General features: G+C 43.5%; 1 protein-coding gene across 1 annotated transcript in view; it reads left to right on the forward strand.

Annotated features, from left to right (window-relative positions):
• The window catches only part of LOC147692407 (olfactomedin-like), a 32,525-nt gene extending 23,629 nt beyond the window's left edge, over positions 1-8,896 (forward strand). Inside the window, exon 4 of the mRNA XM_086936783.1 lies at positions 7,683-8,896. Within this exon, the coding sequence (XP_086792909.1) occupies positions 7,683-8,512 (830 nt within the window). The 3' untranslated portion in view covers positions 8,513-8,896. The remainder of the gene's footprint in view (positions 1-7,682) is intronic.
• Positions 8,897-18,662: the final 9,766 nt, after the last annotated feature.

Raw genomic sequence — 18,662 nt, forward strand, 5'->3', positions numbered from 1 at the left:
CATGCATGCCATCATTTTTTTTTTTTAAAGTATTTTTATTAACTTTTTTTCCCCCATTTTTATATGGGTACAGGGCACACAAAATACATACAGGGTATTAGAAATTAACATATATAAAAAAGAAGAAACCAAATAAAGATAATGTAAAACAATATAAAATCCAAATTATATAATCCATAAGTATGCCTCAAACTATACATTTTAAAGACATAAACATTAGCATTACAATCCCAATATATTTTCATCGAACATAGACAAATCATATAATATCTTCAATCCAACAGAATAAATAAATCATTGAGTCGCACCTTTTAGTAACTCCTACCCTGGATCTATATCTCTCCATCTTTGAATAGGTTCCCATATTTCCTTACCTATTTTCTTACTAGTTGCACCTTTCCTAGCATAAATTGCTTTTTCAAGATTATATATATTCAATAACTTCATTAACCATTGATGAAATGTGGGTGGTGTGCGGTCCAGCCAGGCTGTGGTAATACATAGTCTCAGAACAGCCATAGCTAAAAATATGAAATATTCATAAGCTGCGTGGGAAGCACTCTGATTAATTCCAAGCATCACCACTGCTGGAGTAAGTATAATTTCTATCCTCAGTGCGTTTTTAAGAAATAGTTCTATTTCATCAAAGGTAGTTTCAGATGAGTACACTTTGCGAGCATATGAGTATAATCAGCTTCATCACTGTCACACCTTGGACAGGTAATCCCATTTGTACCACCCCACTGTGCTATCCTGGCAGGTGTATGATATAATAGGTAAAGAGTCTTATAATGTTGGGCTTGAAGTGGTGCTGAACATAGGAGTCTCTGGCCCAATTCCAATGATCTATAAAAACAATTCTTCTCAACCCCCAGTTTCTATATCCATTTATTCTCAAACTTATCCAAATCATCAGGTTGATGCTCTATCAACTCAGAATAGAATCTTCTTATTGTACCCTCTGTGCCATTCTCTATAATATCCAAAATGGGATTTAAATTAAATCCCTCCACCCCTCCAGTTTTTGTCCTGATAGAGCTTCTTATTTGCAGATATTTAAAGAAATGGGTTGTATCCAGCCCATATATTGCCTGTAAGTCACTAAATTGCATTACCCCTTGTGCTCCCATAATATCCCCCACCTTCGTGATCCCACAACTTAACCACTCATTAAAAACCACCCCTGCAAATATTTCGTCAGGGGATTAGGATTCCCTTTAAACCTTGTATAGGCATTGTATCTTCCGAGTCCAAACTTTTTGGCAAATGATGTACAAATTCTATGTGCTGCTTTAATTGTTTTAAATTTAGTCCTTCTGTAATAGCTATGATCAGTAATTTTCAAGAGAAGGTTCTCAGCATGATCTCCTAGAGCCAATGTATATATTGCTAAAGTTCCTAACTGATTTTGTCCTTCTTTTTCTCCCCCTCCTAATAATCCTGCCATCCATTGAAGGGATGCCGCCCAATAATATAGTTTTAAGTCCGGCAGGGCCCATCCACCACGCTCCCTTGGTAAAGCCATACATCTTAATGCCCTTCAGGTCTTTCCATGCGACCAGACAAATCTATTTATCATATGCTCTAATGTTTTGAACCATTTCGCTTCAAATAATAGAGGTATAGCTCGAAATATGTATAAAAAGTTTGTTAAGAAAATCATTTTAATTATATTTGTTCGTCCTACTATTGAGAAATGTATGTTATGTTGCCTATCTAGTTCCTTTTTCACTTTGCTTATTATAGGTGCAATATTTACCTCCACTAATTTATCTAGATCCGCTGTAATTGTTACCCCTAAATAAACTCCAGTTTCTACCACCCGACTATCTAAACAATGTGCTTTACAGTTTTTAATGATCTGTGTTTTACTAGTATTAAGAGCGTAACCTGATACTTCTCCAAACTGCTGGGCTTCGATCTCGACCATTGCCATTGCTTCAGTAGGTTTAGTAGTCACAATTGCAACGTCATCTGCGTAGGCCAACATTTTGCACTGGGTTCCATATGTATCTACTGGACAGATATTATTATTTAATTGTATACGGTGTATATACGGGTCCATGTATAGGGCGAACAGGAGAGGGGAGCAGGGACACCCCTGCCGCGTTCCCCTTTTTATTTTAAATGGAAGAGTATATCCTGCATTTACTCGAATGCGAGCAGTTGGGTTCTCATATAGTACCTAAATTGCTCTCACCATAGCCTCTCCAAAGCCCAGCCTCCTCAATATAAACCATAAAAAGTCCCAGGAGACCCGATTGAAAGCTTTCTCAGCATCCAATAACATAATCGCTATCGGGTCTCCTGTTACCTCTGCAACATCAAGGAGGGTAATAACTTTTCGTATATGGTGGATAGTGCCTCTCCCCGGTATAAACCCGTGCTGGTTAATGCTAACAAGTCTATTAATTACTTTTGCTATTCTAAGAGCTAATGCCTTTGAGTATATTTTTGTATCTGCATTCATTAATGTTATGGGTCTGTATGATCCAGGTTGTTCAGTTGGCTTACCCTTTTTCAAAATTATGACAATATCGGCACCTGCCCAGCTTTTCGGGATAGAGGTCCCCCCCTGCGCCTGCTGCATTGTATTTGTAAGATCCTGTTTAATTATGTCCCAAAAAGTCTTAAAAAATTCAACTGGGATCTGATCAGGTCCAGCAGCCTTCCCGTATGGCAGGCTGGTCAAGGCAATAAAGATCTCGTCAGAAGTCAAAGGCTCTTCTAATCCCTTTGCCTCATTCTCCAATAGCGTAGTTACTGGAACATCTCGGAGATAATCACCTATCCTAGAGATGTCTGTTTGGATTTCTTGATTATATAATGAGGTATAATATTTTCTAAATACTTCTCTTATACCCTCTGTTTCTGAGATTACTCTTCCAGCTTCATCCTGAACCCCTCGCACTTGGGCGATAGATACATTCTGCCTGGTTCTTATAGCTAAAGCTCGCCCCACAGATTCATTAAACTCTTAGCATCTCTCTCTATTTGCTAAGTATATTTTAGCAGCTTTGTTAGCTACGCTCTCCTGCGCCTCCATCTTTGCCTTAGCTATTTTTATTAATACTTGATCAAGAGAAGCCCCCCTTATGACGTTATTAGTTAACTCATCCTCTGCTTCTATCACCGCTTTGATAAGGTCTTCCTCTTTTTGTCTTTCCCTCCTCCTACTCGCTGCACTATAACTTAGTGTCTCCCCCCGAATAGCTGCCTTAAATGCATCCCAGATGTTCCCAGCTTCCGTGCTACCTCTATTGATATTTAAAAAATCAGTAATCCACTCTTTCATATGGGTTATATATGCCTCATCCTTTAACAGCCCCCTCTCAAATGTCCAAGTACGATCCGGTCTCTTACTGCCAAAACTTACTGTTAAAACTAGAGGGTTATGGTCAGAAATTATACGTGGTAGCTTTTCAATTTTCACTTTTGATTGAAGGGAGTTTGACACAAAGAAATAATCAAGCCTAGCACATACCCTATGTGGTGCTGAATAATAAGTAAACCCCTGTTTATCAGGATAGATTGTCCCCCACACATCCATCAGTGCATTGTTCCTTACAAGGTTACCTAATGAAGACCAAACTCTCCTTTTTCTACCCTGATACCCCGTGTTAGCCATCAGTCCAAGCCCTCCTGCACCGTTAATATTTAGATCTCCAGCTATAATTACAGTTGGTGACCATGTGGACAATTCCAAGTCCAAAAATTCAAAAATTTCAGGGTCATCTTCCGTTGAGCCATATACACACACTAGAGTAACCCACTCCTCATTCATTTTATACTCTATAATGACCCACCTCCCCCATCGATCTTCCAGTTTTTTCTTATTGTAAGATCCCTTTGTTTGGACAGAATTGCCACCCCTCTATTCCTTGCACCCTGCTTAGTATAGGATAGTACTTGATATCCCAGCTGATCTAGCAAATAACCCTGGCCCCCCTCTATATGAGTTTCCTGGAGGCACACCAAATCCACATTTAGAGATCTTAACCACGTTGCCATACGCTGCCTCTTAACCCGATCATTTAATCCAAAAACATTTACAGTGATTATACGTGTACCCATTAATGTACATCAGTTACCTGTCCCAACAAGTTACCATTTTCACTACACCGTGTCTTATCATCTCCTTCCGAAAGTAAACTCTTCATCCATTGCAATTTACATATTTCATGAAATCTTCCCTGTATATAGATATTCAAACAAAAATCATCCAAGTGCCCTGTACCCCTCCCCCACCCTCCTCCCCCCCCCCCCCTTACAGGCAAATAGGTCAGTCCTGACCTATGCGTGACAGCTGTCGCCCCAGGTGCCATTCGCTACTCCCCCCCTGCCCCCCTGCTCTGTTTACCATCTACTTCTTTATGCCATCATACCATTGCTATCTTCTTTCACACAAGCATTACTTTTTTTTTTTTTTTCCCCCTTTCAGGTGATGAAAAAGTACATATTATTATTAAGCTTTTTTTGTCCTGAGTAGCGCAACCGCCATGTTGTTTGTGCCTTCTTTTCTTTGCTTGATCTCCTCGAGATACTCCTGTGCTTTTATCTCAGAGAAGAAAATCTTAGTCTGCCCCTTATCTATTACCTTTAGTCGAGATGGGAACATAAGATATGCTTCACCACCCAAATTTTGGAAAGGGGTTATCATTTTCCTCATCCGCCACCTCCTTTCCACTGTGGTGTGACAGAAGTCGGGGCGGGCAAAAAAAAAGTTACACCATTATATGTTCGTCTTGCTTGCCATAAATTTTTCCTGCAGCATTATGTTAATATGGCATCTTCTGACTTCATTTGTGGCGTTGTTAAAAAGATATCATGTCTTCACAGAAACCATTTCGAGGCCAGGCATTTGGCTCCTATTATTATTTCCTCCCACTGATTGGATCTCTCTTGCCTTCATACTAAAAAATAATTGTTCGGCAACCTAATACCCATAAACCATTAACATCCATAAATTACAATAATTACGTAATTATAGGCCCGATTAACAGAACTAACTTAAGACAAAATCCTAAACTTACTACCATTTTGGTATTCACAGAAGGCACTTACTCACTTTGGTATTCAGAGAAGGCACTTGCTCATTTCGGTATTCACAGAAGTTAGGAGTCCTAACTTTAGGACTCCTAAATGCCTTTTGTGAATACAGAAAGTCTTAAAGTTAGGGTTTTCTCAGTTTAGGAGTAGTAAAGTTAGGACTCCTAACTTTAGGACTCCTAAATGCCTTCTGTTAATACCAAAAGTCTTAAAGTCAGGATTTTTCTCAGTTTAGGAGTAGTAAAGTTAGGACTCCTAACTTTAGGACTCCTAAATGTCTTCTGTGAATGCCGAAAGTCTTAAAGTTAGTATTTTTCTCAGTTTAGGAGTCCTAAAGTTAGGAGTCCTAAATTTACTACTCCTAAACTGAGAAAAATCCTAACTTTAAGACTTTCGGTATTCACAGAAGGCATTTAGGCATCCTAAAGTTAGGACTCCTAACTTCTGTGAATGCCGAAATGCGTAAGTGCCTTCTGTGAATACCAAAATGAGTAAGTGCCTTCTGTGAATATCAAAATAGTAGTAGGTTTAGGATTTTGTCTTAAGTTAGTTCTGTGAATCAGGCCCACAGTCTTTAAAAACTGGCAAACTCAGGTGACTATTTTAAACATAGGCAAAAGCAGGGAGTGATGCATTTGCGAATTGCTTATAAAAGCCATATAACAATTTTCTTTATTAAAGGAATTAACTTCTGAAATTGCTTTACTTTTTATTACTTTAGTATCTTCACCAAACGATAGACAATGTTCCAATTCTCCTACCAACACAAATAGTCAGTGAATAAAACTCTGAGATATTTGTACTGTCAAACAATTTCTAATTTTGCCGCGTTGTTACCACACGTGCCATTACATCTCAATTCTTAACAATGACTTGCTGTACGGTGCGTGTTGGAGTTAGGAATAGTATTAATTACGATTCCTACTCCAGTTTGTGCAACAGCAGGGAAGGTGTTAGATTTAAATTCCAACACATTCCCTGGTGCTGCACGCCCCCTACAGTAAGTCGTTGTTACGACTTGCGATATAATGGCACGATGGTAACAACGCAGTCGTTATAACCACCGTGTTGTCAAGTTATCGCGTTATGTTTACAGCGTTGTAAATGCTGTTTCCCTTCCATATCTTTATCATAAGTTCTGAGGCGCAGCATCTCCAACGATAGGAGGCCACAGTCAATGCTTAGTAAATAAATATTTCATGTCCGGCTTGATATTAGTGCATCACATTTACAGCCAGCAAAACATGACAGCATTTTATATCACTGTGCTAAAAGCAAAGTTGCAAGAATGCCCCAATTCAATATATATTGCGTAAACTGAACAATGCCTGCGTATAATACATTGTCCTGGTCTGAAAATCCCATTATTAGAAAAGGATAGGCAATTTACAAATTTCCCCAGTGAACACACATTGCCAGGGTCCCTGACGCCACTCTTAGTAGCCACTGCCACCTTCTATTATGGCCAATTAGCACAGTGTTCAATGTAGGCCTTACCCAATTTTCAGGATTACTACTATGTTCCATGTAGATTTATTGTATACATTTTACTTTTATATGAATATTCTGAAACCCTGGCATAGATCAGGCCCATTTATGCCTATTTTGGTCTCCACTACATTTGCTCATTTATGACACAATTTCATTAATTGATAGTTTCTACAGTTCTCCAACATGTACACAGCCTTATCTGCCTTCCATGCTCACATTACCTGTTTTTACACCGCTCCAATAGGGGGAATTAACACACAATGGGTCTTATTTACGAAAAGTGTTGCATCGCTACGGTAAAACCGTGATGTAACACTTTCCTTGTTCCCTCCTTGTATTTACTGAATGGCGCTCCATGTCGCAAGGATTGACAGATGCTTCAGGAATCCTGAAGTTTCTGTCGCTGGAAAAAACTCCCTTTTTGCTGAGTTGTGTCCTAAGCAGGACACAACTCCAGCATTGCATGGGGAGGCCTATACCTATTGCACTGCGTCGCACTTATGCCTGCTATTAGGCAGGCATAAGGTTTTGGCACAGTGGCGTCCTAGGAATGATGCAGTAAAATCTGATCAGACCATAAAACATGTCCACAACAACTAAACAACCGGCCCACATACTGATCTGTCAGACTAGCCCTTCGGCACAGCTGGATTACACACCATAGGCCAGTCAACTCTTTTTCAGGTGTCCCAAGTATGACATGGAGGTCGGTCAGGCTTGAGACAGTTCCCTCGAGAGGGCTCTTGGAAGCTGATATCTGTAAACTTACAGTACAGTTATGAAAGATTCTTCTCTATAACATATAGGAATTTTTTAAGGGGTCTAGTTATAACAATGTCTGTGGCTCTGTAAAATATTCTACATTCACTTTAAAAGTCTTTACAAGAAACAGCCAAGAAAAACAACACAAACCCTTGCATGCACCCGAGTACGTTTATGTTGATTTTTATTGTCATGTATTTTTTGTATGGGAGCCATGGGAGGCTTGAGAAATGCTCATCATTTTGCAATCCAAGTTCTGGGCTGAGTCATAGGACATCATTTGAATGAACCTATGGTGTAAGGGGTCCTATTGTATACTTTAATTCATGTCACTTTTACCTTCCTGTAATGACTATTTTATCGCTTTTATTTCCAACTAGGGAGTTGTGACCACAACGGTCTGGCACATGTGGGGAAGCCATTTTTGGTGCAGCTCAACTGGAAGGGTTCAAACCACAAATATGGTGGCTGGGGAAGGGACACCGCTGTGCCTCCTGCAAGAAAGAACCTGTACTGGGTGGCCCCACTCAACATCGATGGGCGAATCCTGGAGTCCTTCCGTCACTATTCTTCTTACAATGATTTCCTGATGTACCGGAACCCCACGGACAAGCAGCTGTCTCTCTATATGAAAAGCACTGGCAAATGGAACCACACCAAAGGAGGTCAAGGCGGTGGAATGACCGTTCATGGCAACTTCTTCTACTACAACTGCTACAACACCAGGGACATGTGTCGCTTCAACTTGAAAACAGGCGCTGTGGAGCGGAAGACACTGCCCAATGCAGCCTACAACAACCGCTTCTCCTACTCTAGTGTTGCGTACCAGGACATGGACTTTGCCTCAGATGAACGGGGCCTGTGGGTCTTGTACGCTACGGATAAGAGCTCTGGCAACATTGTTATCAGTAAGCTAGATGTCAAAACCTTTGGTGTGGTGAAGAGCTGGACCACCACTGTGTTTAGATCACAGGTCTCGAATGCCTTCATGATGTGTGGCGCTATGTACGCTGTTAGACCAGTAAGCAAAGGTAAACAGGAGATATTCTACATGTTTGACACCAAAACAAACAAAGGGAGGAAAATGAGCATGATGATGGAAACCCTGATGGAACCCGTGCAAAGCCTGAACTACAACGCCAATGACCACAAGTTCTACATGTTCAGCGATGGCTTTGAGATCATGTATGATCTCACTTTTAATCCCTAATGGGCATGACAAATTAATATTTACAACGCAGTTCAAATTATTGTCAGGGTGAGGACACCAAATGTAAGACTCCAGTAGTACCCATAGTTGAAACCCCTCTCCTGCGGGAATATATCATTAATATGATTTCAGTCCTAGCGTAAATGCTATATATCATAATTAGGAATTAATGGTTCCTCTTGGTAACAATATGGTGTGGGTTGCATTCGCTGCCATGTATGAAATTACTTTCCTTACTTAACTAAGGTCGAGTGATGAAAATGATCTTGATCAAATACATTGTTTCCATGGATTCACTGCACAATTTGCATAGCTACTGATTATAATACGTGTATCAACTTCCCACTATCGAGTATTAATAAAGCTGACAATGATTCTAAATTAGCATTGTTGTTCTTCCTCGTTTTCTATTTTTTTCTGGCTCAATGTGTGTCTTTAAAGTTTGAGAAAGGGTTTCTAACAGCGTCCGTAAAAACAGGTACCACATCTGGCAATGGATAAGATGCGTTGGCAGATTTCTTTCACCATAGCTGTTCAAGTAGAAATAAGCAAAATAATCTTTCATCCTGGCAACTTCAATTATTTTATAAGCCCTCAAGTCGCTCTCGATTCAAAAGCAGGTATGTATTCCTGGTGCCAACTCTCACAGAAACAAGAGGGTCTCCTATCACATTGTTCAAACATCCAAAATTCCTAAAAAATAAGGGTTCCTTTTCAGGGCGCTACACTGAACGATTCCAGAGCCTTGAATTAAATTCCCTTAACCCCTTGGGCTCTGCCGCGATTCTGCGTTTGTGCGGCCGTTTTGAAGAGTGGGCGGGTTCATGACGGCCCCCAGCCGTCATCAGCACACGGACCATCGTGATTGATGACGGCTGGGGGCCGACATCAGCATTGAAGGAGTTAATCAGTCCATCCATTTTTGTTTCAGCATCACATAATCTCCATCAGAAATCCTTGAGCACCCAACCTCGTGCCACCACAGTCATCATCACAGCCAAATGTGAAATTCGAAATAGTTTTCAAGGAGTTGCACTGTACAATATTGCATTGTTACCTACGCAACCTAAAGATGTGTTATATGTTATACACAAAAATGTGCATACAATCACATTTTCATGCGTCAAACGCACACAATTACAATATCCCATCAACCAAATTGTGATTTTTGCCTCAAGCCCTCTTTATTCAAAGCACCCTCCGGGCCAGATTTACTAGTTTGTCACACAGCGCAGTGCAGCAGCCGCAAATTCTGCCCTGCGTGAGGAGAGAGCAGGAGAGCACAATATTTACAGGAATATGGCACTCTCTTCCGCTCTCCCTAACACCGGTGCATAAATGTGCAGCCGCACGCCACAGGCACACCTTTGCATCATAGTGCAAGGGTTTCTCCATGAGTCTAGCATCAGTTTTGTACTAGGGGAAGCCTTCAAGTACAAACTACAATGCTGAGCCTTACTTTAAGCCTTTTCCCACTTTGTATGTGTGCTGTACAGTGCCGTACAAATGAAAAGTTGGAAAAGAAAGAAGAAATTGAAGCATTTCCTCTTCATACTGCCTGTGTGAAATGGGTGATAATTTCTGATGCTAAACCTTGCCTACTTTGTTAAGTAAATAGGGCTTAGCGGCAGAAACCTTGGGTGATTGTATGGGAATGCCCATGCACCACCCATGGTAAGCCCCCTTGGTGCTAAGTAAGGCAAAGCAGTGATATGCTCTGATTTACGTTACTTTCAAGGGATTTACCAGCATAAAACAGGTTTTACACTGGAAAGTAAATAAGTGAGAAAAAAACAGTGCCGTTTTGCGTCACTTTTTTGATGCAAACACGTTGTAAAATCTTAATAAATAAACCCCTCGACTCTGCTTCCTGACACCCAGAAAACGCTCGGCTCTCATCTTTGACTCTGGGTAGCTATCCAGCTAGAAGGATTCAAGACCCACCAGCACATCGGTCAGTCGATTCTCTGCCCCATGAAGAAATCACCAACAGCATTGCAGATTTGGTCAGCTGAGAGGTTTTTATGATAAGATACACTTATGCTCCTAGGTTCTCAAATTGGTGCATACCCAAAGATTCACAGTAAACGTGTTATCCATCCCATGCCTCATTTCATCTTTTTCCTTTTTAATTCTCCACAAAATTCTATTCTCCAGACACTTTCTAGCATTACTGGCCTGGTCACATGGATGTCATTAAGGGGTCGCCAGGGGTCGTATCTATAACCCCTGGCTTGCCCATTGCTGACCCTGGCACTGCTTTTGTGACTCATGGCCTGAGAGGTGGCAAAATCAGGGCCTGGAACACAGGGACAGTTCTTCCTAATGGATGTTGGTTGGAGCTCCACTTGCCTGGTTTTCTGTCAATTATTTTATTATGCAAATAGTGAATACCATTTTTCACTATTAGTGTAACAAAAACTGAGTACATCAGCGGGAATATGGCCCTATGTGGAAATTAATGTAAGTAGAAAATGCTGTTAAATGTGTGTTGTATCCTTGTTTGCAGTTGAGAGTCTGTCCTTGTGTGAGTGTGCATGAATGTGCTAATATGTGTAAGCATGTCTGCGTGAGTCAAACTAAAGGTCAAATGGCATGCAATAGCACTACTGTTACCCCCTGGCAGTTTGGTGAATTGATGCCAATGCCTACTCATCACCTCCTCGACCCATACTACATGGCTGCCATAAACACAAACAAGCCAATAGTCTTTCGAGTTAGGCCATCAAAATCAAACCTCAATTCAAAGCCACAATGAAAGATAAACACAACACTTGGAAGCAGAGAACTCTTATTTTTTACACTTTAACAATCAATTACAGACAAATATGGTGACCATCTTACTGATAAAATCATTCAAGTGAAAAGAGATGCAACTTCTGTTGCATATCCACTACCTCCAGAGGCACCAACTCCAAAGTAGATAGGTCTCAATTTACCCACTTAAAAATTCAGAAGCTCTTAAACACTATCTTCAAAGACAGAAAAGTCAACTCCTTCCAACAGGAGACCAACTAACTCTGACCACTCCAGCACTACCAAGATGTTCACTCCCTAAGCCAAAAGAACCCCCACAACCTTATGAAAACTCTCTATTCCATATCTTTATCTAGCCTGCCTCAAATGTTAAGGCTCTTGTGCACTCTGTGACGAAAAGTTGCAAACATTGGTCAACCAGCTCACAAATAATTCTGGGCAACGATTCCTTGTAATGAAAGCTATTGTGGAAGCCTTATTTTGTTTAACCTGTCAATTTGGTAGATATTTTCCATTGGGCAGTAAAAATTCCTCCACTATCTACTCCAGCCATGTCGATATGTCTGAATACATTTGCCTTTTTTATTGGATGAATGCTAACCAATTAAATACGCTGAAAAAGCAGGCTGTTTCCGGATTTTTGATGGGCTATTTTGGTCTCTGTTTTTCACCAACTCACACCCACTAATGAGCAAGAACTCAGAACAGCTGGAGCAGCCAGTACCTTGCTGGACAACTTTGGCCTCCAGTAAGGGTTGTAACTTCTTGGGAGTTCCACAGATGTTTATGTAAAACAGTGGCAATGTGGCCCTCTCTTTACCACCATTTCATATCAGTGAATGCTGCAGTAGACACCAAAATAGAAAGATTAATTTTGCAATCTGCTTCCTTGTCTCACAGATAGGAACTGTTTTCCTCTCTGGTCACCCAATTGACAAAGCCAGATAGCCGTCTAAGTGAACACTAGCAAATACCTGATGTGAATATTGCTACAAAGAGAGGACATGAGAACAGTATGGGGTCAGCTTTAGCCCTGGTGGCACCCAGTATGAGAGTCTTTTTTTGTCACCCCCCCCCCAATAATCTCTTTCTCCAAGGATTCCCTCACTACCACCTCCAATAGTGCCCCTCATCTCTCCATAGCCCTTCTTTCACATGCATTTCATTGGTTTTAAAGCAATGCTCATAGCAGTGTAGGCTGTCGGAGCACCCAACATCACACACATTATATGGAGACAAATAATCACACATGTATAAATCAGTCTATAGATAATGTTACATAAGACAATGAGGGTTAAAAGGTTGGGATTATATGTCATCCATACTAGTAGGCAGTATATTTTAAGAGTCCTTGGTCTGGAAAAGCGCAAACTCAGCATTTAAAATGTACCACTGTGGTTGGGGTTGTCTTTATTATTAAGAATGTATATCTATCCAAAAACAAACTCTTTTTTGCAACATTAGGATAATGAACGACTGTGGAAGCAAAGATAATGTTCTAACCTATACCATGCAGTTTGCGTGCAGCTCTTTGATGACAGTTCATGGATCTCTGAACTATATTAGGATTGCAACTTATGAAATGCAAGCAACAAAATGAGATCTGTGAGAAAAGCAGCAACCCACTGTCCACAGAAAATATAGTTCTGTGAATTGCATGGTACACTTTCTTTGCAGCAAGAATATTAACCGTAGGGCGTGGCCGGGCAAGATGGCCGATCGGACTGAATCCGTCTCAGCTCCTGGTCCACGCACTGTCCTGAGGGAAGAATTTGGCGGTTGCGGCGCTTTTCTCCTGCCCCCTGCAGCAGCTACTGACGGGGGAACATGTGAGGCTTCGGAGAGAAGCGGTGCTGCAAGTGGATCACCCGTCTGCCCGCTGTATTTCATCCGGCTGTCGGCCCGGGGACGGCTTGCTCCCGTAAAATGGAGGCGCACTCTTAGCAAGTCCTTCGCGGCGATTCCAGTCCGGGCATATCTGAGGACAATCCGGCCCTACCAATCCATGTGGCATTATGGAAGGCAAGTGGGGCGGTGCTTTTTATTGATCTGGCGGGCCCCCCATTGCCTATTGGCTAAGTGGATTTTCCTTTTTCCCCCAGAGCCTGACCCTAAGATGGCGGCTGTCCGGTTTCCGAGCTGGCAAAGCTTCGCACCCAATACAAGTTCTGATGCTGTCCTTAGCGAAAGGAGCCCCTCTGTACGCCACCGCTACCTGCCTTTGTCTCCCAGGCACTGGATAGAGCTACTAGCTCCCAGCTAGGCGTGGGCTTCTGGGACGCTTCTTTCTACGATATTGCTGGGCCCCTGCTCCCCCCCTACTCTGAGGCACCTGGGCCTCCCCCTTTTAAGCGCTGTCTTCGCTTTGGCACCCTCGCCTCGACTACACCACTACTCGTTTTGAGGGCCCTCCACGGAGGAGTGGACTGCGCTACTGGTTGTTGGGTGCCCGCGTGGTGGAGGGGGCGCCCCTGTGGCCTCTAGACTAGCGGGCCTACTCGGGGGAGGGTTTTGGGAGTATGCTACTTTCTGGTTCGCGTGGAGAGGTGCTTGACCAGCCAGGCATTACTATAGATTGCGCACTACTCGGACGCAGGCTCCCCGAGATACCGGCGCCAGCACCAGTCTGCTGCTGACGTCCTATGCCGCCTAAGAAGACAACGGCTAAAACTCCAGTCAAGGTCTCTGACTTCTTTGCGTCCACGGACAAACGAGCAACACTGAGGGGAGACACAAACGCTGCGACAATGTCCCTCATGAAAGCTGATCTTCTGGCCCTGTTTAAGGACTTCAAAACGGATTTGCGTAAGGACATTGGCCAAGATATCAAATCGTCATTTGATCAGCTGTGCTCCGACCTCACAGAGCATCTCTCCTCCTTGCAACAAGATGTGGACTCCGTGGGAACGAGGGTCCTGGATCTAGAAAATCACCATCAGGAGCAAGAGCGTCTATCGACTGAACTCCGAGACGACGTGGGATTGCTAAAGGAACAGCTACTTTAGACGCAGCTTAAGGCGGAGGATCTTGAGAAGAGGGCCCGGAGGGAATAGACCTAGAGGCGTTTGTGATAGGCCTCTTCTCAGAGATCATGGCCCCACAATCTCTCAAGATAAAACTGGACAGAGTTCACCGAGTGGGAGCATTGCAGCAGGGAGAGAAGAAGAGACCAAGAGACATCCTGGCTAAATTTCATTCTTATAAAACCAAGGAGATGGTTCTTCAGACAGCCCGATCTAGAGACACCATTGCTTTTCAAAACTTCTACTGTAACATCTACCAAGATGTCGCGCCGGCTACTCTGGCGCAGAGGTAACTGTTCCGACCTGTTACTTCTAAGCTACGCGAGTATAAAATGATATATAGATGGACCTACCCTTTTGGACTTAGCTTAGAATATCAGAACAAGCGACGCCATGTTACAGATCTCCAAGAAGGTCTAGATTTGCTAGGCATTTCTTCAAGCGCAGAGGCCATGTCTTCGAGGAAGGGTGGAGAGCCCACTGGGGGAGCGGCGATGCCCTTGGCTTGGTCACGAAGGACAAGGTGGTGATTACGAGCAGATGACCATCCGGGTGGCTCTCTCCCCTATACTTTTTTCAGCAATACTGGCTACAGTTTTTCGGACGGGCCTGCATCTACCGGGTGAGCCGGGAAGATCTCTTCCTTCAGCCCCGCTGCGGCCCCTGCCTCTATGAGCGTGGCTTTTTCCCATTCCCCCCTGGCCTTCATCTCCCGGCCGGCTAACCTCTTCTTTGCAGGAACTTCCAGAGACTGCTTGTAGGGGTCCTCCTGCCTCCAGACACAGCGGACGCCCCATGGCGTTGGTAACTGTTATCTGCATTGTAATGTACAAGCATTTGTAGCCCTATTGGGCCATAGCCTTGTGTTAATCTTGGGTCCTTTCCCTGCTGGCTTACGCCTTGACAGCCGCAATCTACACTACTAATCCAACTTCCCACTGGGGTGGGCGTGGACTGGGTCCTCAGACCCAAAGTCCCCCATGGTCTCAAAGGGGCCGTTTCAACCCTGTGAGGAGACCTTAAGAGTTGTTCAAATCTTTTCCTTTTTTTTCTTTATTTACACTGTTTACTGGTCTTTATTGACTGTTTTTATTACCTGGGTGTTAGGGGGTGAGGGAGGGAGGTGGTGGCGGCTTTTTGCATGTTCCTAACGGGGGGTCTGATGAGCTGGCTCAGGGTACCATTGAGATGCACAGGTGGGGTAGATTTTTTTTATAGATCAGTGCAAGTCACCAGAAATGTAAGTGAGATGGAGTTCTTCAGAGTGGTGCTGTTTGTTCCTTTACTATGATGCCGATTGCCATCGGAACTTGGAATGTTAAGGGGCTCAATTCCCTCCAGAAAGGAAAAAAAATATGGAAATACATCATCGACCATCATCTTGATATAGATGCTCTCCAAGAGACCCATTTAGTCAGGGCGGAGGACATGTGTCTTAAACACAAACAATTTTCACTTATTTATCGTTTCTCAGCAACCACGAAACATAGGGGGGTGGCACTCATGTTCCGATCTGCCCTACAATTTCAACCACTGGGTGTCCACTGATAAAGAAGGCTGCTGGGTCATGGTTAAGGGTCGTTTTCGGGGGCAAATGTATACATTTGTAGCGAAATATGCACCCAACTCTGGTCAGACAGGTTTCCTCCATGCTCTTCTGTGGAAGGTAGCGGACTTTGCTGAGGGGCTGATGTTCCTTATGGGGTATTTTAATCTGGTTTGGCAAAAGGACCTCGACAGTACACACCTTCAACGCTCTGACATGGGTTCTTTCACACTAGATACTCAACAGCGGATTCAGAAACTGGGTCTCTTGGATGCTTGGCGAACTTTGTACCCCCAGTCCTGGGACTATACCTTTTTTTCCCATGTTCACCGTTCCTACTCCCGCTTGGATCACATTTTTCTTAGTCAAACTCTACAGGGCAGTCTGCGGGAGGCCAAGATATTCCCTCTGTCAGTCTCCGATCATAGCCTATACTCTATCTGTCTTAGTTGGAATGGAGCACCCCCCCCCCTCCCCCCCAGATGGTACTTTCTGGCATCACTGGCTCGTGACAAGGACTCCTGTAATAAGCTAAGGGAATCCATCACTGAATTTTTCACTCTTCACAAAACCGAGGACACATCGGTGTATAACACGTGGGACACATTTAAGGCGGTTTTTAGAGGGCAGTGTGTCGCTCTCAATGCTGCCTTAAATAATCTACGCACCAAAGAGAGGGAACAATTGGAAGGGGAACTGTCCATTCTCGAAAGAGCCCATAAAACAAACCCCACTAGCCAAACACAGCGCAATTTGACGGCGGTCAGAGGTAAACTCAGGGCGCTTTATAATAATAGGGTGGAGGTTACCCTGCTAAAATTGAGGCAACTATCCTGTACACAGGGCAAAAAGGTCGGCAAACACCTTGCCAGGCAGCTGAGAGATAAAAGAGAGCAGGAGTATATAGGGGGCATTCGAGGACCTTCTGGGGACATAACATATACAGATGAGGACAAGGCTGAGCTTTTTGGGTTCATTTCATAAAAACCTGTTCTCTGAAGATGCTCTCGATCCGAATTCACAGAGGGATTATCTTCAGACATTGCCTCTGCCACAAGTATCTGCGGAGTGGAACGAGGAACTCTCGGCCCCTTTCACTAGAGAGGAGCTTGTCGCTACTATTAAAGCCTTGAAACCTCATAAAGCCCCTGGAACTGATGGCTATACGGCTGTATTCTATAAGACTTTTTCCTCAGACCTAAGCACTCACCTAGTATGACTCTTTAACCAAATGGCTGCGGATGGCGAGGCATCCGGTACTATGGCCGAGGCAATGATTTCGGTCATACCTAAACCCGGGAAGGACCCTAGCCACTGTGCCTCTTACAGGCCTATAGCCCTACTTAATCTCGATGCGAAGTTATACTCCTCAATCATCGCGAAAAGACTAAACGATCTTAAGTCTGCCCTCATTCATCCCGATCAGTCCGGATTCATTAAGGGACGCTGGACGCATGACAATACACAATGTATTATAAACTTGATAGGGAAGGTCAATAAGTTTAAGATCCCGGCTGTGCTAGTAGGGCTGGATGCCGAAAAGGCATTTGATAGGGTGGACTGGGTTTTTCTTTTTCAGTCATTAACAGCATTCAGCTTTTCACCTACATTTTTAAACATGATCCGAGCCAACTATTTACATCCCCGATCCAGGGTTGCAGTGAATGGGATCCAGTCCTCTTTTTTTGTCCATTCTAGGGGCACTAGGCAGGGTTGCCCCCTCTCGCCCCTGCTCTTTGCTCTAAGTATTGAGCCCTTGGCACTGGCGATTAGGGCTAACCCTGACATACGAGGTTTGCCCTTTACGGGGGAATCTCATAAAATTTCTTTATTTGCGGACGATGTACTCTTGTCTCTCTCCGACCCGGCCACTTCCCTCCCGCATGTGCAATCTAAGCTTGTACGATTTGAAGCTGTGGCAGGTTTTAAAATCAATCTAGACAAGTCATATATACTCAACCTCACTCTTCCCCAGTCGGAAGTTCGTAGACTTCAATCACTTACACCCCTGTCGTGGGCCGGCTCTTCCATTCAATACTTGGGGATCCACTTGACGCCTACCTTGGGGAAGCTATATGCAGCCAATTTCCCTCCCATACTAACCCAGATTCAATCAGATCACGTAAGATGGAAACCTATGTTTCTATCTTGGATGGGGCAGATTCAAGCTGTAAAAATGGTCCTTCTCCCTAAACTTCTATATCTATTTCAGGCCCTTCCAGTTGAACTAGATGGGGACTTCTTTAGGCGAGTAAAGACCATGATTCTACGCTTTATCTGGCAAGGGGTGTGTGCTCGCTTTTCCTTCTCTCTACTGCGCTGCTCTCGCAAGAAAGCAGTGGTGGGTCTCCCGGATATTCTCCTATATTATAAAGCGGCACAACTACGAGTGTTGGTAGAGTGGGCGCAATTAGAATCTGAAAAACACTGGTTACACATGGACCGTAGTGTGGCCGGAAGGACCATATGGGACTTAGTCTGGCGACCCCAATGTGATAGACCTTTGAATGCATATATCAGCACCCCCACTCACACCACTCTAAAACTCTGGGACTCAGTGACAAGAGATGACAGGTGAACGACTTTTCCCTCTCCATTTACTCCCCTTCACTTCAATCCTACTTTTCCCCCAGCGCTGCATGAGGGCCCATTTGATGCGTGGAGGGAGGATGCCTTGGCTTGACACACCTTTTCCACAACTTTGACCCCCTTTCTTTTGATAATTGCAAGCAGGACTATGGACTAGGGGGTAAGGAAAGATTTCACCATGCTCAATTGCTACACTGGGTGCTTACACCTCAGGTACGGTAGGCGGCTACACGTC

The sequence above is a fragment of the Lissotriton vulgaris genome, chromosome 9, assembly GCF_964263255.1.
Source record: "Lissotriton vulgaris chromosome 9, aLisVul1.2, whole genome shotgun sequence".
Lineage (NCBI taxonomy): Eukaryota > Metazoa > Chordata > Amphibia > Caudata > Salamandridae > Lissotriton > Lissotriton vulgaris.